Here is a 23349-nt window from a genome sequence, read left to right as displayed (position 1 = left end):
ATCTTGTTGGATTGTCCATAAAGCATTAGTATCCATTGTGTAGTTTACCCAAATCAATTGTGTTAAATCGTGATACAAAGTTCGCATCCCATTTTTGACATACTTTGTTTGAGAATTTTGGCACTCAATTAAATTTCCCTTCTACATTTCATCCACAATCTGACAGGCAAACTGAAATATACAACCAATTGGCATTTGATAGTCTCAAAGCATATGTCCATGATAAACAATGTAAGTCGGAACAATATTTACCATTAATTCAGGCTGTGCTAAATGATTCGTTTTAGTGCCATCGGTCGTACTCCATATGAGGCAGCTTCGGGCCAACCAGTTTAGTCTTTGCTGACTAGGTCTATTTCCAAAGTTCATGATGCCTCATTCAAAGAAGGTGACTGGGTGTTTTTAAGAATCATGAAGCAACGTCTCAAGCAAGTTGGTAAGAGGTGTCCTAAACTTTTATTACATATGTATGGTCTATTTCCTACCACCTTCTTGGACAATGCGTAATGTTTTTCATGTTTCTTGGCTTATATTGTTTCATGATGGAAAACTCCAAACGATGAGCAACCAGAGATAATTGACAAAGACGAGGTTATAGAGCCAAACCAGATCCTTTTGCATTGATTCAAGCACGGAACAAAGAAACAAGCAAGGCAATACTTCTTGAAGTTCAAGGATTGAGGACACATGAAGCTGCTTAGGTGGAAGAGGAATTTTTCATCGACTATCTAGATTTGCTAGCCTCATACAAGGAAGCCATGCAACTCAGTATCCTTAAGCAAGAGGGGATGTCACATCCACATGGCTCTATGTGCCACATGAGCATGCTTCATCAACTTCCAAAGTCAATATTTTACATATCTCTAGATAGGAGTGTTTAGAGTCCTAGGAGGATTAGTACGAGCAATTTTGTGAGCTTGCTTGCACGACTTGCATGTCTGGACGAGTCCATTAGATTAAATTTTCCAGTTTTTGAACCCTCTTGCATAAATGGTTTGTACACGTCTTTGATTGTTAGGTGCAGCGGAATGATCGTTTGCGCTTTGCTCAAGATGAGTGCTCCAAATTGTGCTCAAGGTTCCTTTTAGCTCTTATGGAAGGGAGAGCCTTCCGTTCTTAATGGAAAGTGCTATGATCACAAACAAAGTGAATGGACACTGTGCGTGCAAGTGTATGAGACTGAGAGATAGAGAGAAGAGAGATATGACACCAAAAACGTTGTAAAACCCCTCCTCCGAAGGCCCCACTCTCGTCGGCGAGAGTGGTCTACCTTTGATTGCACAAAGTGGTACAATGCGTATGCAATGGACTGATGCAACTTGGGACTATGCCGATGACGATGACGGTGATGACGACGACGACTTTAGGGCTCAAATCTGCAATCTTTCTACTGCTGTCCAAAATCACTATGGGCTGAAATCTGCTAATCTTCTGTCTGCTGAATTCTGACTCTATGTCGGTGACGATGTCGATGATGACGATGCGACGACGACGCGCTGAAAATGCAGATGCTGAAATCTGTGTTTTCCGGGCTGAAACTGTAAACCTTGCGGAAACTGACCGTGCGGCTAGGAACTGCTGCGGGAAGGTGAGATCTGCGAGGTTCGGGACTTGATCTGCGGTGTCTGACTGCTGAAAACTGAAAACGCTGATCCTAGGGCTGATTCTGTCGCGATAGATCTGCAAAACGCTGAGTTTGCTGGCAGATGCAAAAACGCTAGGGCTGAAAATGAGGTTTCTGTCGCCGGGATTCTGCAGATGCAAAAACGCTAGGCTGATCTGTTGTGGTCTTGTCGCCGTGGCTCTGCAAATGCAAAACGCTGGCTGATCTGCGATGTCTGGTCCAAAAACGCTAGCCAAACTGCTGAGGAGCAAAAACGCTAGAGTCCTTGGGTTTTGCTGGGGTTCTGTTGAGAAGGTGCCTGTTGAGCATGTGCTCCTACTGCCTCTTCTGCCAAATAGTCCTAGCTCTAGTTTGCTTATATACAAACTTAGCAAAATTGCCCTACCTACTTTTGTTGGAAAGTCACTTAAAAATAATAAGTGAAAAATACCAAAAATAGGGAAAATAGGCTAAATGCATTGGAAAATTCCCCTGACTGAATCTGATGGATTCTGAAGGGAATACTGATGATCATGTTGTGTGCAACCAGAGGATATGCATCTACACTCAGTGATTGGGTATGCACAGTCTACGAATAGACTCACAAAAGTGTCAGATCACTTCTAAATCTAGACTGACTGGACTGACTGAACCCTGATCATGATGTAGCTTGTCCACGGACACATAGGGTTGGATGTGTCACGTGACATTGATACATGTTCTTCTTACACTTCAGTGGGCATCTGACATGACATACATGTAGGTCTAGATTAGAGGAACGTGTCAGTCTAGTCCGTTCATCAGATGGTTCACACAACGGTGAGTTATCGTCAAAAAACTCCTATGTGCGAACATTTACACATTTTTCCGACCAGGCACAATTTTCCCGACTTGGTCCTCAAAAGTAAGTACAAAAGAAGCAGATCAACCAGCATTTTCCATCAGATGAGCCAGCATTCCCAAACAACGCCTACGTTTTTGCATATCAACCCCAACGTTTTGTATTACCAGCCCTTTGGCGTTTTGGCTCACCCTTGCGAGCACATCGTGCCGAATCAGCAAATCAGCCAAGCATTTTCAGTTTTCGACCCCTTTCCTCGCCGGAAGTGCCTTCGGCGTTTTGGCTCACCATCGCGACCACATCGTAACGGATCAGCAAATCAGCCAAGCGTTTTCAGTTTTCAATCCCTTTCCTTGCCGGAAGTGCCTTGGATCTGCTAACGCTAACCTCCTTGCTGTAACCCGGACCTTCGGCAACTCATTGAGCTTCTTCTCGTCCATTCCCTTGCCGCATTGTAAGGTGCAGCGGAATGAATGTTGTTCTTTCTCAAGATGAGTGCTCCGTAATGTGCTCAAGGTTCCTTTTGTTCTTATGGAAGGGAGAGCCTTCCGTTCTTAATGAGAGAGTGCAATGATCACAACAAAGTGAATGGACACTGTGCGTGCAAGTGTATGAGACTGAGAGCTAGAGAGAGAAGATAATACGACAATAGAGACGTAAAACCCTCCTCGAAAGGCCCCACTCTCTATGGCGAGAGCGATCTACTTATGATTTCTCAAATCTCTACAATGCTTGGACTTGCCGACGATGTCGACGACGATGAGGACGATGACGAGACGGGCTGAAATCTGAAAATGCTAAGGGTTGAAATCTGCAAATCTTTATTTGCTAAATTCTGACTCTATGTCGGTGACGATGTCGCTGCGACAACGACGCGCTGAAAACGGAGATCCTGAAATCTACGTTGTCCGGGCTGAAACTGTAAACCTTGCGGAAACTGACCGTGCGGCGAGGAACTGCTATGGGAAGGTGAAATCTGCGAGGTTCGAGACTTGATCTGGGGTGTCTAAGTGCTGAAAACTGAAAACGCCGGTGGTTCTTGATGTTCCGTCGCGATGATCTGCAAAAACGCTGAGATTGTGATGCAAACAAAAAACGCTAGGACTGAAATTGTCTTCTACTGTAGCCGCATGTCCTGCAAATGCAAAACGCTAGGCTGATTTGCTGTGCACAAATCGCCAAGGCTGGTCTTGTAGATGAAAAACGCTAGGGTTGTCCTGCTGATGCAGAAAACGCTAGGCCTCTTGGGTTCTGCTGAGAAGTTGCCTGTTGAGCGAGTGCTCCTGCTGCCTCTTCTGCAAAATAGTGCTAACTCTGGTTTGCTTCTATACAAACTTAACAAAATTGCCCTACCTACTTTTCAACAAAAGTGAGTTAAAAATAATAAGTGAAAAATGTCAAAAATAGGAAAAAATAGGTTAAATGCACTGAAAAATTCCCTTGAAGGATGCTCATTGATTCTGATGGGAATGCTTATGATCATGTTGTGTGCAAGCAGAGGATATGCATCTATACTAAGTGCCTTGGCATACACGGTCTGCGAACAGACTCACAAAGGTGCCAGAATACTTCTAAATCTAGATTGATTGGACTGACTGAACCCTTGTCGTGCTGTACCTTGTCCACGGACACATAGGGTTGGATGTGTCAAGTGACATCCCCTCCTTTTCAAAGTGAGGTACTGGTACCGAACTGTATGGCATCGAGGGAGATCGCCAATAGCATCCAGAATCTTGGAAGGGACTCTTCGCCAGCCCACTCTGATGTGCAAGTCGTGCGATACTTGAACTTCATAAAGGTCTGCAACGCTTGCTTCTTTGGGCCGCGCCGAAAGCGACACAAAGTCTTCTGAGGCTCCTTCGATGTTTCAACTTCATCTAGAGTCATGCTTCTTTCTTCTTCAAGAATCTCCACGGCTGAAAATTCCTGAAACCATTTCCAACACAAAACCATGAGCATACATATTACATGTAAAGTGAGTGAAAAAAACCTTGTCTTCCTCAAAGACTACGTATGCAATGTAGATGAACCAATAGACGGAGTGCCAAACCGTTCACCATACACACGCAAACAATGTGATCGAATCTTTCTCTTATGATTTAAAGCAATCAACTGTGGCAATTCACAACGGAAATGCCCATGCTTGGTGCTCATACTTTCATTTGATCTTTCTACAAATGTGTCATGCCAAGGAAGAGACATGGAATGTGACTTCCTTGAATGCATACTTTTCAGCTTTTCATGAACAATCCGCATACCTTCTTGCTCATTCATGAGTGAAACGTGCTCAACGTACAATATGTCATGCCTAGGAAAAGGGATCACATAAAGATGCAAACGAAATACAGGAAACGATCACGAATGAAACACTCGTACAATGCGTGCTGACTAATTATGCGAACACATAGTACTTCCTGTAAGGGTTCTTTGGACCTGGGCTCGAGAGCCAAGATCAGTGTTTCCTGAGGGGGTTCTTTGGACCTAGGCTCGAGAGCCAAGATCGGTTCTTTGCGACTAATCAAATCTGCAATGAGGTTAGCTTCACTAGAGAAAGTATCAACTAACACATCATCCTTGTGAACAATCACACCTTGATCATGCAACTCATCATGCTTGTGAGAAATCACATCTTGATCATCATGCAAATCATCATGCTTGTCATTGTCATCCAAATCATCATACTCATCATTATCATTCAAATCATGCTTATCATTGTCATTCAAATCATCATGCAAATCCTGTGTGTCATGCTTGGGAGAAGAAGAGACTGAGAGAGTCTCCATCTCTTGAATCTCTTGCATCTGTGCCTGCACTTGAGAAAAGAGTCGCAAGAACTCTTTCATGTGTTGGTCGCTCTTTTCTTTTCTTGCTTGGTTTTCGCGATCAAATTTGGCTTGACTTTGTTTTTCTTCCAAGTCGTACTTACGCTCTATGGCTGCCATTTCTTCTTCGTAGGCCTTTCTGTCTGCTTCTCTTTCTGCTTTTCGTGCTTCGCGGTCTAACTTCATGTCCATCACCATCTTGTAGAAAGCCTCCATAGGAGTTAGTGCAATCATTGTCATAGATGGGGAAGGGGGAGGGTCGAAAAAACCTCCTGGTGGGAAAAATTCTTCTTCGCCTCTCTCATGCTCATCACTTGTATGCGAAGTATCCATTCCGCTTCGGGTGATGACCATGCACTATAATCTTTGGTTCTTAAGTTCACGAGAAACTTGAGTTCTTGAGGGTCTTGGGTTCTTGAGGGTCTTGAAGTCTTGAGGTTCTTGAGGGTCTTGAGGTTCTTGAGGGTTTCTTTCGCTTGCAATCTGTGTTTGAGAAGGATCTTCTCTTCACCGGAGTTTTGCTCTTTTCCGCAGGCGCACCCCTTGGCGGCCTTGCGCTCACACCAAGGTTGCTTTTTTCCACCTCACGTCAATTGGCCAGCCGCTAAGTGCACGGTCCGCTCTCAACGAGTGAAAAGAGGCACAAGGGGAGGCTGGACAAGCATAGTCACAAGGGACGCATTCCGGGACGGGGAACGGGGGTCGGGGGACGGGGCTCAAATGGATTTTTAGTGTAAAAAAGAGGGTGGGACGGCAAGTGGGGATGGAAAAGTGGGGACGGGAAGCCCAAAAAAGGGCATCCCTTGTTACTATGTGGACAAGCCCTTATTTCTTGGAATTCCTGTCACTCTTCAAAAACACGATTAGGAATCGACACGCCCAAGCGAACTTGGATTCGTGCGACCGCAACAAGCAAAAAATTCTTGTGATTCTTGTAGTTCTTTCCTTAAGTGATACATAACACTGGCAAAGCTCTGATACCAATGTAAGGTGCAACGGAATGAATGTTGTTCTTTCTCAAGATGAGTGCTCCGTAATGTGCTCAAGGTTCCTTTTGTTCTTATGGAAGGGAGAGCCTTCCGTTCTTAAAGAGAGAATGCAATGATCACAACAAAGTGAATGGACACTGTGCGTGCAAGTGTATGAGACTGAGAGCTAGAGAGAGAAGATAATACGACACCAGAGACGTAAAACCCTCCTCTGAAGGCCCCACTCTCTATGGTGAGAGCGATCTACTTATGATTGCACAAATCTCTACAATGCTTGGACTTGCCGACGATGTCAATGACGATGGGGACGACGACAAGACGGGCTGAAATCTGAAAACGCTAAGGGCTGAAATCTGCAAATTTTATCTGCTGAATTTTGACTCTATGTCGGTGACGATGTCGATGACGACGACGCGCTGAAAACGCAGATGCTGAAATCTGCGTTTTCCGGGCTGAAACTATAAACCTTGTGGAAACTGACCGTGCAACGAGGAATTGTTGCGGGAAAGTGAGATCTACGAGGTTCGGGACTTGATCTGCGGTGTCTAAGGGCTGAAAACTGAAAACGCTGGTGGTTCTTGATGTTCCGTTGCAATGATCTGCAAAAACGTTGAGGTTGTGATGCAAACCAAAAACGCTAGGGCTGAAATTGTCTTCTGCTATTGCCGCATGTCCTGCAAATGCAAAACGCTAGGCTGATCTGCTGTGTCGTCTCGACGCCGGGCTGATCTGCTTGCACAAATCGCCAAGGCTGGTCTTGTAGATGAAAAACGCTATGGTTGTCCTGCTGATGCAAAAAACGCTAGGCCTCTTGGGTTCTGCTGAGAAGTTGCCTGTTGAGCGAGTGCTCCTGTTGCCTCTTCTGCCAAATAGTGCTAACTCTTGTTTGCTTGTATACAAACTTAGCAAAATTGCCCTACCTACTTTCCAACAAAAATCAGTTAAAAATAATAGGTGAAAAATGTCAAAAATAGGAAAAAATAGGTTAAATGCACTGGAAAATTCCCCTGAAGGATTCTAATGGATTCTGATGGGAATGCTTATGATCATGTTGTGTGCAACCAAAGGATATGCATCTATACTAAGTGTCTGGGCATGCACGGTCTGCGAACACACTCACAAAAGTGCTTGAACACTTCTAATTCTAGATTGACTGGACTAACTGAACCCTTGTCGTGCTGTAGCTTGTCCACGGACACATAGGGTTGGATGTGTCACGTGACACGCATCGAGTGTTCCCATTGATGTCCATAATCGGCTCCATCATCATCTGCATTTTCAGCCTTGCTTGACACGTCAGATTGGCTGCATTTTTGCAACTAAATTTTGGCGCTTCATTCCTCTCACATCGAGAGCGCAAATCATCCCCAGATCTATCCCTTGGTGGCCATTAGCAACCCCTCATCAAGACGGATCCAAAGGTGCATCAAATCATCCCCAAAGGTGCGTCATTTTGAAGAGTTACAATGGCGGCAATCCCCATTCGAGTCAGTAGTATCTGCACTTGAGGTATTGCATGCGTGTGCATCCCATTTACGCAATCGAAAGCAAATCCCACATCGGCAACAATGTGGAGGGAAGCAGCACATGCCAACAGAAAAGAACAGACTGAACTCACTTTAGACGCTTCAAATCAACTTAACTGAGAGAGAGAGAGACTTACATGAGACATGGAGTGGCGGAGTTCCACCCTCAAAGTGCACTAGCCCCAAACTGTGGCGCCCCTTCACAGATATTTCTTTATATTGCTTGTGGAGAGGGGGAATGGGAACACACCCAAAAACACACACAAATGCCTCTCTATAGCCTAGGGTATTCAAAACACCCCCGTCCACTAGAAATCACCATCAAAACTGCGCACAATCGACAAACAATCACCCCAATTTTTGTAAGGTGCAACGCAGTGAATGTTTGAACTTTGCTCAAGATGAGTGCTCCGATCTGTGCTCTAGGCTCCTTTTATTCTTATGGAAGGGAGAGCCTTCCATTCTTAATGAGAGAGTGCAATGGATACAAACAAAGTGAATGGACCCTGTGCATGAAAGTGTATGAGACTAAGAGATAGAGAGAGAAGAGAACACGACACCAGAGACGTTGTAAAACCCTCCTCCGAAGGCCCCACTGTCGTTGGCGAGAGTGGTCTATGATTGATTGCACAAACTGGTACAAAGTGGATGCATGAAACTAATGCAAGTCTAGGCTAAGTCGAGGTCGACGACGACGGGGATGACGAGATCGACGCTAAGGCTGAAAACTGATGCTACTTCCCTGCTGTCACCAAAAACGCTAATGGGCTGAAATCTGCTGGGACCAAAAACGCTGGTTTGGGCTGAATTCTGTCGGCTGAAAACGATGGCTCAAGCTGGCAAAAACGCTGATATTCTGATGCTATGCACTGCTGAAAATGCCGGGGATGTGGGCGATCATGGTCTGCTGAAAAAGGCCAGCAAGGGGTGACCTATGGTGATGAGACTTCTTGATGAAAAACGCTAGATGCTAGGAGGTCTTGGCGATGAGGATCTTGTTGAAAACGCTAGCAGATGGGATGAAAAACGCTAGGTGCTGAGGGTTCTTGCTTGGAGGAAAAACGCCACCAAGGGGGGGTCTTGCTTGAGAGAGAGAGAGAGGGGGGAACCTGCTGCCTGTGGCCTGTGTTCTCCTTCCTCTTCTACCAATTAGTGCTAGCCTAGGTTTGCATATATACAAACTTACTCAAATTGCCCTACCTACTTTCCGACAAAAGTCACTTAAAAATAATAAGTGAAAAATGTCAAAAATAGGGAAAATAGGTTAAATGCACTGGAAAACTCCCCTGAATGATTCTGATGGATTCTGATGGGAATGCTTATGATCATGCTGTGTGCAACCAGAGGATATGCATCTACACTAAGTGCTTGGGCATGCACGGTCTACGAACAGACTCACAAAAGTGCTAGAACACTTGCTAATCTAAACTGATTGGACTGACGGAACCCTTGTCGTGTTGTAGCTTGTCCACGGACACATACGGTTGGATGTGTCACGTGACAATTTTGCACGCTTCCAGCACTTCCACAACACCACTCTCTCACACACACACATACACGGTCCGAGGGGAGCACACTGCTCACACACCGACACCACGCACACGTGAACAAAGCAAAGAAGAGAAGGGGTGAAAGGGGGAATAGACGGCACAAAACTTCGCAACAATTAGCGTCTTCTTCAACAAAAAACACCATATACAACTACCATACAATCTACTACACAAGAGGGGCACACCGCCCTCGGCTCGTCTTCGTCGGCACACCCTCCGACAAGCAAAAGACTTCTCTAGCAGCCCTCCTTGGCTCCTCCTCTGCCCAATGCCTCCTCCTTGTTGAAGAGTCCCCCCCAAAACTGCAAAAAATTTGCCCTTCTAGGGTGTGCATGCCAATTTTAGCACTTGAACCCTTTTTTAGCTTCCTTGCATGAGAACAACCCCTCCAACTCCAGCTTTACTTGGACTCCACGGCTCGTGTGAGGCACCTCCTCATCGGGGTCATCACGCCCCCATGACAAGGCTATGTGGGACTCCTCTCTTCCCTCTCAAAAAACATTGGGTCCCTTGGGCGCCGCGAGAACATCTCCACGTCAATTACTCCCAACAACGTCGGCAACCGCCGTCATCCACAAAATTGCCACTGACCGTCCGCAAAAACATCCCATCGCGCAAGGCCATAGCCCAACTCACGGGCTTCTCTCTCCCTTCACTTCACCCCCCAAATTGCAACGCTTTGCACTATATAGCCCACGCCTCTCTGCTAGGCCCTCGCATGCGGGATATATGGCCTGCCACGTGGCGATCGCAGGGCATCCCACCTCCAAGGGCTCCAAGAACTTCATCAAAGTTTCAAACATCATTAAAAAAAACTGCTTTTTCTCCTCCGCTTCAATCCCTTGTCATTTGGTGCTCAGTGAGTCGATGAACGAGCCGTAAAATGCCCCCAAAACTCCATTTCCCTGACTTCAACCTGTAAGAATCCCACCGTACTTGGACTTCGCCGAGCCCGCAAACAGAGGCCATCAAAACTGCCAAAAACCATCTGATACCAATGTGCCGAAAATTGAAACCAACTTTAGGCTTCAATAACTCCGCAATCCGGACTCCAATTGGCGTGCCGTTGATTCCTATGGCCTTCATATATCGCATAGCTCTCATACATACCCTAGCAAGGCTGCAAAAACCCCGGATGGTACACTAACTGAGTGTTAGATTTACCACTGTTGCTTCACAGGTCTAGGGCATGCATGTACGGCTAGTGTGCCTCCGAGTTGGCCACCCTTTGCATATGCATATAGGCTGCACTGTCCGGCTACCCACTTCTGGGCCGACCACCCACCTTGTCCGGGCGCCCTCATATTTTTTTCATTTATTTGTTGTTGGGTCATGGGGGATTTTTTGTGGGGCCAGGGGGATACCCACTTCCATCATTTGGTGGTTGTATTGGGTGAGTCTTCTGCTCATGGTAGTCAAGGGGGGACTCATCGCCCCCTCTTAACCATATCTTGCATTTGTGGCCTATTGTCTCTCTCTCTCTCTCCTCTCTCACGCTTCCGCACACGCGCACTCACATGGTATCAGAGCTCAGGCATCACATGGTATCAGTCGCCAACGTTGAGGACGCATCATCCGCATGAGGTTTTCTTCCCAAGAAGCAAAATCAATCAGCATTTATGCAAAATCAGCCAGCGTTTTACACCAAGAGGGGGAGCACCATCAATGGGAGGACATCCCTCACAAAGATTGAGCTCAACCCTCCCCTTGCGTTTTTGCTGGAGAACTGCAAATCTGCAAAAGGAAAACAAATCTGCCAGTGTTTTGCAAAAATCCAAGCACGCAATGAAATCTGGAGTGTTTTCATCACGAAGGACCTTCTCCACCTGCATTTTTTGCTTCTTCCACTGGCGACCACTTTTTGGCTGCAAGCGCTACACTTCTGGGCAATTTCGTCGCCGGAAAACCCCTCCAATCCCATCAACGTTTTTGCTGCCTCTTACGTTTTTGGGGAGCACTTGCGTTTTTGGAATTTACTGCTTTTCAACATGGAGGGGCAGCGCTCATCTTCTCACCCACTGGATCTTGCCTTCCACACCGGCTTGGCATCCAGCGCCTTGCCAACCCGTATCCTCTCCATTTCCTATAGATTTCAGCCATACACCTACTGTGTTTTCTCTGTTTTCAAGCCGAGCCCAAACTGAAGAAATAAAGAACCGGGTGAAAGAACTTCTAGAAAAGGGTCTCAACGACGATGTGTTGAAATAAGATGCTGAAAACTGAAAACGGCCTGTAAACGCTGGCTGACTCGACGGTACGACGAGGATCCGCTGCGGGTAGGAGAGATCTATGAGGCTAGGGGCTCAATCTCTTGTGGCTAAGTGCTGAAAACTGAAAGTGTTGATGTACTTGGCTCATATGGCGGTACGGAACTGCAAATGCTAGGCTTGATCTGTTGTGCAGGAAAAACGCCAGAAAACGCTGGAGATTATCTACTATAGAAAACGCAAGGGAATCTTGTTGGCTGAAAACGCTAGGCTCTCCGCCGGTCTTGCTGAGAAGGAGCACTGCAAGTTGCTGGAACTTCTTCTGCTTCTTTTGCTAAAACTGAGCTCCCATGTCTGCCTATATAGCTAAGGAAAGCTTGGTCAAGCAGTTCCCCTACCGCCCACGACCCCAGGAAACTGGTAAATTAATTAATAAAAATGCCAAAATGCCTGGAAAATGTAATGTCCCAAAACTAGCCGGGAATTGGACCTTCTGCTTGAACAATGCATATGCTGGGTGGTATTGGGTGTGCAATCAGAGGATATGCAACTACTAAGTGCCTCGGCATGCACGGCTTGCTCACAGGCTCACAAAGGTGCCTGAACATTTTCTAAGTTGATATGAACCCTAGACCTGAAGTAGCTTGTCCACATGCACATACGGTTAGATGTGCACGTGACACGTCACCTTTCTGCTCTCCGGTATTGCTAGTATTAAAGAAAGACGGATCTTAGAGGATGTACATTGATTATAGAGCTCTCAATAAAATCACCATAAAGAACAGATTCCCTATTCCAAGGATGATATACTCGACAAAATATAGGGATCCTCTTGTTTTAGCCGAATTGATCTGAATAGTGGATATCATCAGATCCGAATTGCTCCGAGGGATGTCTACAAGACAGTTTTTCAGACAACCTTTGGTTTATACAAATATTTGGTAATGCCTTTTGGTCTTACGAATGCTCCAGCAACATTCAATCGAATGATTGACAGGATTTTTCGAGAGTATCGATCTTTTGCGGGCACTTTCTTTGACGACATTATAGTTTTCTCCAAGAATGAAGGAGAGCACAAACATCATCTGCTGTTTTTCAAACATTACAAAAGCATAGATTGGTTATCAACGCAAAGAAGAGTGAATTTTTCTTGCCCGTAATACATTTCTTGGGGCACATCGAATCAGCAGAAGGAGTATGGATCCGGCCAAAATTGAGACTATTCGCGATTGGCCTGACTTAAAGAATGTTCATGATATTCGAAGCTTTTTGGGCTTGTGCTCCTATTATCGGCGATTTATTCGAAAATTTGCAGAGATTGCTTCTCCTTTGCATTTCTTGACTCAAAAAGGAGTCCCTTTCACGTGGGGACCAACAAAGATTACCACTTTTCACACCCTCAAAGAGAAATTGACTACCGGACCAGTATTGGCCTTGCCAGACTTGCAAAAGCCATTCGAAGTTTACTGGGATGCTTGTGGTCGCAGTTTGGGAGCAGTCTTGATGCAAGAAGTCCATGTGATTGCTTATGAGATCAGGATGTTTTTACGTCACAAATGGTGGCATAGATATATGAGAAAGAGCTATTGGCAGTGATCCATGCTCTTACGCAATGGCGACACTTATCTTCTCGGAGCTCACTTTACAGTCTTTATCGATCACCAGAGTGTACGCTACTTCTTGTCACACAAGCAGCTTTCGAAAAAGCAGATGTGATGGGCCAACATCTTGTCACAGTTCCACTTTCAGATAGTCCATGTTCAGGGAGACAGAAGAACTTAGTGGCACATGCGTTGTCTCGGAAGCCCTTGGTTCTGGCTATTTCCGCAATACATCACGAGGATATGGTCAACCATAGTTTTTTTCTCACCTGTGAGAAAAGTCATCCGGGCTTTCGGGCGCGTCCGCGTGAGGATGACGTGAGAAACATTTTTTTCTCACTTGGCAAGGAGTTTTACACGTGGGCATTTTTTTGCCCCAAATGTGAGCTTGGGTCATTATGAGTGAGGGCACCTGTGAGAATCTAAACCTACATACCCGATTGTAGCCCTGTGCTCCCTCAAGCTTCGCATTGAGTGTCTCACCTCCTCTCTTCACCCACAAGCTGCTTCCATCCTACCTCCTGTTGCGATGCCCTAGACTCTAGTCATTTGAATCTACAGTCATGTTGGTTTTGGAGGCTCCATAGTTTGCCATCTCTTGCTTTGCTCTAGTATCTATGATTTTTATTGACCTTTGTCCTGACTCCGACTCCTTGATTCGGCTAGATTCTATATTTTCAATTGTGTTTTAATGCATTATGTGGTTATGTGCTGCTTTCTAGTGTTTTAATTGCAAGTTGTTATATATATAGACTATTTTTTAGGGTGTCGTATGGTGTTCCACGTATGGAATCTTTGGAAGGTTTGAATCGAGCTTATTTCGAGCTTCCATACCCTCTCGATTGAGACGCATGGTTGACGTATGGAAAAACTATGTGGTCAACCAGTATGCTACAAATCCTGACTTTGCTCGCATTCTTATACGGATAAAGAATCGGGAGACAGTTTCAAGCTATTCCGTATGGGATTTTGATGCAAAAAACAATGCATGAACGACTTGATACTACATGTCCTCACCTCAAAACCCGAACCGGCCAAAGATGTTGGTGGTTCATCAAGTGGTGCAAGCCGAGATTCCGACTCCAACAACCCAGTCATTAAGAAGTTGACGTTCAGTAAGTATGATGGTAAGATGGACGCTAGTGTTATTCATTCTTGGTTGCATCAGTTTAATGCTTATTTTTGCGACAACTAAGAAGACAGAAAATAGCAAGGGTTTGACGGCAGCTATATACCTTGCCGATGATGCCATCAATTGGTACCACGCATGGCAAGAGGCACAGCTAGCGGCGCACCTAGAGGAAGCCGACGGAGACGCGCCCCTTTTCTTCAATTGGGCCGACTTCCAAGACAAGCTCAAGGCGTGGTTTATGCCTCCTAAGTACCTAGCACGATTGAAAGAAGATTGGCACAATCTCAAGCAACATGGTATGCCAGTCATGTCTTTTTCTAACCGTGTTTTGCAGCTCGGCACTCAATTACGCAAATCGGATGATGAGCGCAAAGAGGCTTTCCTTTTTGGGTTAGACGAATATATCAAGTTTGATATAGAAGTCTTTGACCCCGCGGATCTCAACAAGGCGGTAGCGATTGCTCTCTCCCAAGAGATGAAGCACAACAAGGGAAAGCCCAAGGAAAACAAGACATCCACAAGTACCTCTCAGACTTCGCAGACCCCTCAGAACGGTAAGAATGGTAAGAACAGTAAGAATGGTGAGAACGGTAACTCTTCTAACCAATCTTCCAACAATCTCTCAGAAAAGAACTCTAAAAATGAACCTAAGGGTAAGACAAAAACAATTGCTAAACCTAAACTTACTCCAGATGAAAAGGGAGCACAAGGAATTTTAGGAGGATACATCACGTCGGAAGAGCAAAGCACTTATTCTAAGAAAGGTCGTTGTTTTCATTGTCACATTAAGGGTCACATAAAAAGAACATGTCCTACGCTTGAATCGAATGCATCGAAAGAATCCACAGAACCCACTTCCTCTGTCAATGCAATTAATGACAACACGAGTGTGTCCCAAGTTTCTCATGACCCTCCCATTGATGAGTCTCTCATTAAATGTTATGGTCATATGACGGGGCAGCGTTTTGTCATATGGTTTGATCCAAGCAGTATGCATGATGTGATCAGTCCCTCCCCTGTTGAGAGAGCCCACCTAGAGGTTAGTCAGAAATCTCCTCTCAAGGTCTCTGGCTTCGCTCCCGGTATGGATTCTCTCATCACGAAAGAGTGCCTTGATGTGTTGTTTACAGTTCAACAAGCTGCTTTCTGTAGAAAAAAAATTATCTCCTCTCTCAGGATGTGATATGATTTTTGATGGTTTCGTGAGCATAACCCTCTCATTGATTGGGCGGAAAATACGTTCACTTTCAATGCCAAAAGTGACTCTCCCATTGTCATTCGTGGAGAGCAAGTTGTTCATTCTCCATCTCTCATTGCTAATGTGCAAGCGAAGATTAAACGGATTCAGGAGAAGGAGACTCTCTCAGTCTCTTCTTCTCCACAGCATGACACACAGAATTTGCATGATGATAAGCATGATGATTTGAATGATAATGATGAGCATGATGATTTAGATGACAATGACAAGCATGATGATTTGCATGAAGAAGATGTGATTGTTCACAAGAAGGATGAGTTCGTGGATACTTTTTCTAGCGAAGCTAACCTCATTGCAGATTCGATCAATCACGAAGAACCGATCTTGGCTCTCAAGCCTAGGTCCAAAGAACCCTTACAAGAAGTACTATGGACAAGCTACTTCGTGACAAGGGTTCCGTCAGTCCAGTCAGTCTAGATTAGCAAGTGTTCTGGCACTTTTGTGAGTCTGTTCGCAGATCGTGTGCATGCCCAAGCACTTAGTGTAGATGCATATCCTCTAGTTGCACACAACATGATCATAAGCATTCCCATCAGAATCCATTAGAATCCTTCAAGAAATTTTCCAATGCATTTAACCTATTTTCCCTATTTTTGACATTTTTCACTTGTTATTTTAAGTGACTTTTGTTGGGAACTGAGTAGGGCAAATTGGGTGAGATAATACATAAGCAAACCTAGGCTAGCACTAACTGGCAGAAGAGCAAGGAGAACACAGGCCACAAGCAGCAGGTTCCCCCTCTCTCTCTCAAGCAGGACATTTCCCCCCTTGGTGGCGATTTCCTTCAAGCAAGACCTCCAGCACCCCTGGCGTTTTTCAGCAAGCCATCATTGCCCCCTTTCCCTAGGGTTTTCAGCAACGCCATAAGCATCAGCAATTCAGCGATTAAGCCTCAGAAATTCAGCGTTTAAACCAGCCAAATCAGCGTTTTTGGAGGACTTCAAAGGCCCGCAAATCTGCGTTTTTTAGGGCAGCCAAAGGCACGGAAAATCTGTAGCAAACCCACATTTTTACTTGCTCCAGCACTTGCGTTTTTGCAGCAGCAGATTTCAGCCCATTGGCGTTTTTGGACAGCAAAGCAAGGCCATCAATTTTCAGCCACCAAGTCGGTCTCGTCATCCACGTCATCGACATCGACATAGCCCTAGACTTGCATCGGTTCTCATTCATCCACTTTGTACGAGTTTATGCAATCAATAGTAGACCACTCTCGCCGACGAGAGTGGGGCCTTCGGAGGAGGGTTTTACATCTCCGATGTCGTATTCTCTTCTCTCTCTATCTCTCAGTCTCATACACCTTCATGCACAGTGTCCATTCACTTTTGTTGCACTCTCTCATTAAGAACGAAAGGCTCTCCCTTCCCTAAGTAAAAGGAACCTTGAGCACAGTTTGGAGCACTCATCTTGAGCAAAGTTCATCATTCATTCCGCTGCACCTTATAGGAACGCAAGGTGGCCATAGTACATTGTGAGACATTTTCAACCATAGCCTGAATTTGCTTGAAGCACACTTCAGACTTTGCTTTAAGCGGATACACCCATGCATGCCTGGGAGTAATCATCAATGAAAGTCACAAAGTACACGTAATTGCCCAAGGACGGAGTTTGCATGGGCCCACAAACATCACTATACACAAGCTGCACCCTACATGTAGCCCTAACTAATCCATCCTTTGGAGACTTTGAACGCTGCATCTTACCCAAAATACAACCTTCACAAACATGCTTCAAGAGGCGGCAAAGAAGCAACCATATCAGATTTCTGCAAACGCAACAAACTGGCAAAATTCAGATGCCCAAAACGTGCATACCAAAGTTTTGCATTTGACACGGCCTTTAAATCCACAACTGCATTTGTAAAATTCTGCTCACACTTGTCATACAAAGTGAGGTTACACAGCCCACGACATAAAATGCCAGATACAACAATTTTATCACCGAAACTGAGATCATGAATTGTACATTTGTCATCCACAAATCAAAAAGACCAAGTCTAGCAAGTGCAGATACAAACGTGACAGCACTTTACCGTGGAGATCTCTTGGCGATCGGGACGCCCCAGACTGCTGCTACACTCGCGGAGTTTGCTGGAGTATTGTCCTTCAATGGACATGGCAGCAGACATCTTTATCATTTGCCTCACATCTTCGGCTTCATGCGATTCGTTCAGCATCCAGTGCTAAGAGGGGGTGTTAAGACTACACTGCTGCTTCACATGCCTCCGAGCTGGCCACCCTTCGCATATGCATTTGGACTGCACTGCCGGCTGCCCACTTCTGGGCCGCCCACTTTGTTCGGGCACCCTCATACTTCAATTATTTATTGTTGGATCGTGGGGAATTTTTTCAGGCTTTACCCTACCTCCCCTTAGGCACCTATTTATGGGGCCAAGGGGGTACCCACTTCCACACTATTTGGTTGTTGTATTGGGTCTTCTACTTATGGTAGTTGATCGCCCCCTCTTCACCACTCATAGCCTCTCTCTCTCTCTCTCTCTCTCTCTCTCTCTCTCTCTCTCTCGTATTAGGTCTTTTGCTTATGGTAGTTGATCGCCCCCTCTTCACCACTCATAGCCTCTCTCTCTCTCTCTCTCTCTCTCTCTCTCTCTCTCTCTCTCTCTCTCTCTCTCTCTCTCTCTCTCTCTCTCTCTCTCTCTCTCTCTCTCTCTCGCGCGCGCACTCTTACAATTTTAGGCTAGAGGAATCCAATGAGCCATTCCCCGTGTCAATTGGATTCCTAGATCGGCAGATATGCGACATTTTACCCAAAAATTAAGCCCTAGTCAAACTTATTAATAAATCATTTTATGATTTACTTTATAAGAAGTTGAAAGAGGTTTTACCCTACATAAACCTTCAGAAGTTTATAACCAACAAATCCCACCTATAAAGGGAGCCAACTAGCTAGCAATTTCATCACATTGATCAAGCGCTATAGTTCAGCCCTAGCGTTTCTACAGCCAGCTAGCGTTTTTGCTCCAGACCAGCCCTAGTTTTTTTGGGAGTAAATCAACCAGCAATTTACAACTTCAGCCCTAGTGCTTGCAAAAGCCGAGTAGATCAGCCAGCATTTTCAGTTTTCAACCCCTTGCCCTGTAAAAACTACGTTTTTGCAACCAAATCTACATAGTTATAGCTTTCAATCCTTGATTCCTCTCACATAGGGAGTGCAAATCAGCCCCAAATCTACCCCTTGGTGGCCATCTGCAATCCCACATCGAGAAGGATCCAAAGGTGCATCAAATCAGCCTTGGAGGTGCTTCATCTTGAAGAGATACCACGGTAACTAACATTCCCCATTCGAGTCTCTAGAGTTTGAACTTGAGGTATTCCATGTGAGTAAATTCCATTTACGCAATCAAAAGCAAATACCACATCAGCAACGGTGTGAGGGGCCCTTGAGAGGGTGCTGGGACCAAGTGTCATTCTCCTCTTTAACCTTTCTATCACCCAAGTGTGGTAGATTGGTTATACCATTTCCCTCTTGAATAAGAGGTCTTGAGTTTAACTCTCCTCGTCGGCTAGATCTTTAAGGTCTCTTGGGATAATTTCCTACAACGTTAAAACTCTTCTTCTTCTCGAGTGTATGTGTAGGTGTGTGTGTGCGCGCTAATAAGAAGAGGAAAATGGTATTACCTTTCTATCACCCAAGTGTGGTAGATTGGTTATGCCATTCCTCTCTTGAATAACAGGTCTTGAGTTCAACTCTCCTCGTCAGCTAGATCTTTAAGGTCTCTTGGGATAGTTTCCTACGACGTTAAAACTCTCTTCTTTTTCTTCTTCTTATTCTCTCTCCCTCTACACATCTCTACCTCTTTCTCATTCCCTCTCTTCACGAAAGTAAAAGGAACCATCATTCATGCTAAGTTGTAGTCATTAAAGCAAGGAATGAAGCAAAGATTTGTGGAAGTGTAAAACCTAGACCTTCACCATTGTAATTCCGCTCCACTTGACAGTAATAATCATCTGATTCATTGCCAAGTGTGTTGATTGGAGAGACTCTCTCTCTCTCTCTCTCTCTCTCTCTCTCTCTCTCTCTCTCTCTCTCTCTCTCTCTCTCTCCGCTTCTGCATCGTCTACTTCAACATAGTATTAGAGCTTTCGGCTTCTTGTTCATGGGAGTGTTGACACGAGAAGGAGCAAACGGTGGGAGATCCAACGGTGGTAGAGGTGGCAAGCAAGGCTATGTAGAGGAGGTAGCGATCCAAAACAATCGATTATGAAGCATCTAGGACTCGCAAGCAATCAATGTAGGTGTGTGCACGAGGTTTACAGCCCAACAATCCCCTCTCAAGCCATTTCCTCTCTTTCTGAGTTTTTTGGCTTGATAGTTAGACGCTACATCTAACTGACAGACACTACGTGCCAACTAACAAGACAAACTGGAATAGACTCTAGCACTTCAAACAAAACTGAACACACAAAGAGAGAGAGAGAGAGAGAGAGAGAGAGAATCCACATAGTAGACACGGAGCAACAGAGTTCCACTCCTAGATGCACTTGCCCCAAAGGCCTTGTGCCCCTTTCAGTAGTTCTTTTGTATTGCTTTGAACAAAGATACAACTTCTATGGAGCACCTTCTCTGCAAACTGCACGTAGAAGGCTGCCACAAAGGGTCCCCAAGGCTCATATTTATAGGCCCAAGGCCAAAAAGCATCAAATATGAAAAGTTGACGCCCACGGGCAAATCCCTAAAAATTTGAGATGTTCATATCATCCTTAAAATCCTACCATAAATTTCGGGATGTTCGTGCAAGTGCTAGGTCATCATCTTTTGAGGTTTTAAACATATCCACTTCATTCCAACCAATTTTGGGCGCTAAAAACAAGTCCTTTTTAGTTGCATAGGCCATGTCATCATTTTGTGACATTAACCCCCCGTTGAAGAAAAAGTAATCACCCGCGATTACACTTACAAAACTCAATCCAATTCTTTAGTAGAAACTATCTTTATGCATACATGTCAATGACCATCATTACCAAACAATACATTCTCTAGCATGCATTACACCATAGAGTTCCACAATCAAGATTTTCATCCATTCATCTCATCCCCATCAAAACTCTTTAATATTTCATCTTAGTAAAAATTAGCCATTACACTCGGACCACGTTGATCTTTCAAGGGTATCTCGATACACTAAGACCACATACCCAAGCAATCTCATCCAAATTGGAACTATTGATGCACCAGATTCATATGCTTCACAAAATGCTTTACAAATGACACAGATTCACAAGCGTAAACACCAAACATAAAAACATTCAAATACAATTAAACACTCCCCAAACTCTGCGTCATTATGAGGGTTCCATACACAACCAACCTCTCCCCAGATTGCAGCTTGCATCATTCAAAGGTTTCCATATACAACTAAACACTCCTCAGACTGCAATTTATGTCGTTTAGAGATTCCAAGTATAACTCCCAAACAGCATTGAAACCAATATTGCAACTAAAATCGATAAATATTCAATCGGGACGAATACAAGTTCAAAACCATATAATCTATTCCAAACAATCTGCAAACCGTGTTCTCAAACATCATTCCAAAAAGTATTTAAATACAAGGCAAAAAAAAAAATCATATGGGATTGGTTTCTCTAAGTATTGATGGTTGATCTGGTGCAAAAACGCCAAAGAGACCGAGGTACTGCAGTTACTTGGTGCTGGTACTCAAGGTAGTGACTTATTGTTAAGAAGTAACCCCTAGGGTCACTTAAAAATCCCATGATTTCGAAACAATACTAAAATGTCACTTATTAATAGTGGAGGCCCTACTAATAAAAAGTGATTTTCATGCATACAAAAACATAGGCTTGGTGCTGATGCAATTGTATAGGAACACTCTCCAATGCCTACACGTTGCAACAGACATTGGCCATGCTCATGTGCAATCAGAGGGTATGCAACCAATCTAAAATGCATGGACATGCATACAGGCTCACAAGGATGCCATAACACTTCCTAAGTTGTCGTAAACCCTAGAAATAGGAGTTAGCTTGTCCACATGCACATAGGGATAAATGTGCATGTAACACATTGTCTTGAGGAATCTTGGACATACTATGTTCACAGTTCACAAAATGAGACTCTTGGACGTAGTGTGGACGCAGCTCAAATTTCTACGATGCGACTACTAATAGATGGCAACTTCGTTATGGTGACAAGTTGATAGTTGCAAATCCGAGGTGTATCCAGAAGTAGACATACTAACTGGGGTGTCCATGGTAGCTTCTTCAACTTGGTCTTCCTACAATAATGTTGCTTCGGAGAATATCTCTCTCTCGTACATTCTCTCTCTATCTCTATGCTTCACAATATTCATGCAATAGTCTCCATGACCGATCTCCTTGATGCGGTGATCTTGCCAACATCTGCAAGAAAATAGCACGCAGGCTGGCTGAGAGAGTTGAAGTGGGACATCGGTGGAGGCAGGCAATGTTGCTGCTACAAAGGAAAACAGGTTGAACACGTTCTTAGAAGCCATTCCTGCATGTAGTCTACCAGCTTTTGCAGTCTCTTCAACAAACACACTAGAAGCAAGCATGATAAAGGCAAAAATTATAAGCAGATGTGAGCTGAGCACAGCTTGAGAAAAAAGAGAAGGGGGGGCAGGGGAGGCATTGATAGCATACCGTTTAAACTGCGTCTCTGATTCTGCAGAGACAAATGCACGGTCTGAGGCGAGAATCCCCGCTGCTGCTGCAACAAGCAGGGACAAGCTGCTAGCTTTGGTGTAGGAAGAAGAAGAGGAGGAGCAGCAGGCGGATTGCCTTGAGGAGGAGGAGGAGAAGATAGGAGGAAGGAAGCCATCGCAACGAGAGGACGACCTACGAAGCCAAACCAGCAGGCGGGAGAAGGACGCCATTGCTGAACTTGTCAGTGGCCATCACGATTTGACACGCTCACATTTTCACTGTAGAGGAGAACACCATTCTAATTTCTAAGGGTACCCAACTTTGGACCTTGAATCGAGGCTAAATGGTATTGCAACCAGGATTTTCCATTTTCAACCGGGATATGTGAGCATTATTTTCACCCGTTTAAAAGGGACGAAATACTCCACTAGAAGCCTTGACTTAAATTGTCGTTACTTGGTGAGCCCAAGGCTCTTTTTCCTCTTTCTGGTCGCAGAAGCCACCACGTGGCAGGTGGTTCAAATTGAAAAAAATCAAAATTAAAAAAAAGCCGTCGTGAAAAGCTTGCAACCAATAAAAGCATGTTTCTATGTGCCATCCATGTGAATCATCACCATCAGGGCATGGCTGTGTATGCTTTTGTTTTAAATCATCATCAGGTTGCACTTCTCTTTGTTGCTCTGGTTCAGCAGCATCACTTTGGAGTAATGGCTTAGAATGTTCGTCGAACACGGGGCCCGGCTGAGCAGGTTGCTCTTGCTCAGAATAATTGACGACAGGAGCATTAATCTGAGAGGCTTGCTCCTGCTTAGGCTCATCAACATGAGACTTGATTTGAGAGGTTAATTGGGCAGTCTCTTAATGATTAGTAGCTGCAGAAGTGAGATTATCATCACCTAGCTCAGGTGCCTTGATGTTCTCCTCACACAAATCATTATAGTTATCCTTCAAATTGTGCACATCAATAATACCTCTCCCTGCAGCAGCAGCACAGTAATCTTGAAGCTCCTTAGCCATGGACTCCTCCGAAATGTCACTTTGATTAATGGGACTTTCATGGGCACCAGCTCCTGGAAGAGCTTTTGCTGCTTCTTCTCGCTTTAAATCAAGGTTTTCGTAGCCACTTGTGACTGGCTGAGTTCTGTAGAGCTGGAGGGCACAGCTAGTGGAGAACTTGAA

At 44.8% G+C, this 23349-nt stretch overlaps 1 protein-coding gene across 2 annotated transcripts in view; it reads right to left on the bottom strand.

Annotated features, from left to right (window-relative positions):
* The window catches only part of LOC147449251 (D-lactate dehydrogenase [cytochrome], mitochondrial-like), a 154309-nt gene extending 131824 nt beyond the window's left edge, over positions 1-22485 (bottom strand). Inside the window, exon 1 of one of the 2 annotated variants that reach the window (XM_086521766.1) lies at positions 22168-22485. In XM_086521766.1, the coding sequence (XP_086377892.1) occupies positions 22168-22400 (233 nt within the window). In that variant the 5' untranslated portion in view covers positions 22401-22485. The remainder of the gene's footprint in view (positions 1-22167) is intronic. The other variant, XM_086521767.1, reaches the window with a different exon arrangement.
* Positions 22486-23349: the final 864 nt, after the last annotated feature.

The sequence above is a fragment of the Adiantum capillus-veneris genome, chromosome 10, assembly GCF_014529385.1.
Source record: "Adiantum capillus-veneris isolate H3 chromosome 10, ASM1452938v2, whole genome shotgun sequence".
NCBI classification, from domain to species: Eukaryota; Viridiplantae; Streptophyta; class Polypodiopsida; order Polypodiales; family Pteridaceae; genus Adiantum; species Adiantum capillus-veneris.
The sequence above is the reverse complement of the archived record's forward strand: the minus strand, read 5'-3'. Positions and strand labels throughout refer to the sequence as shown.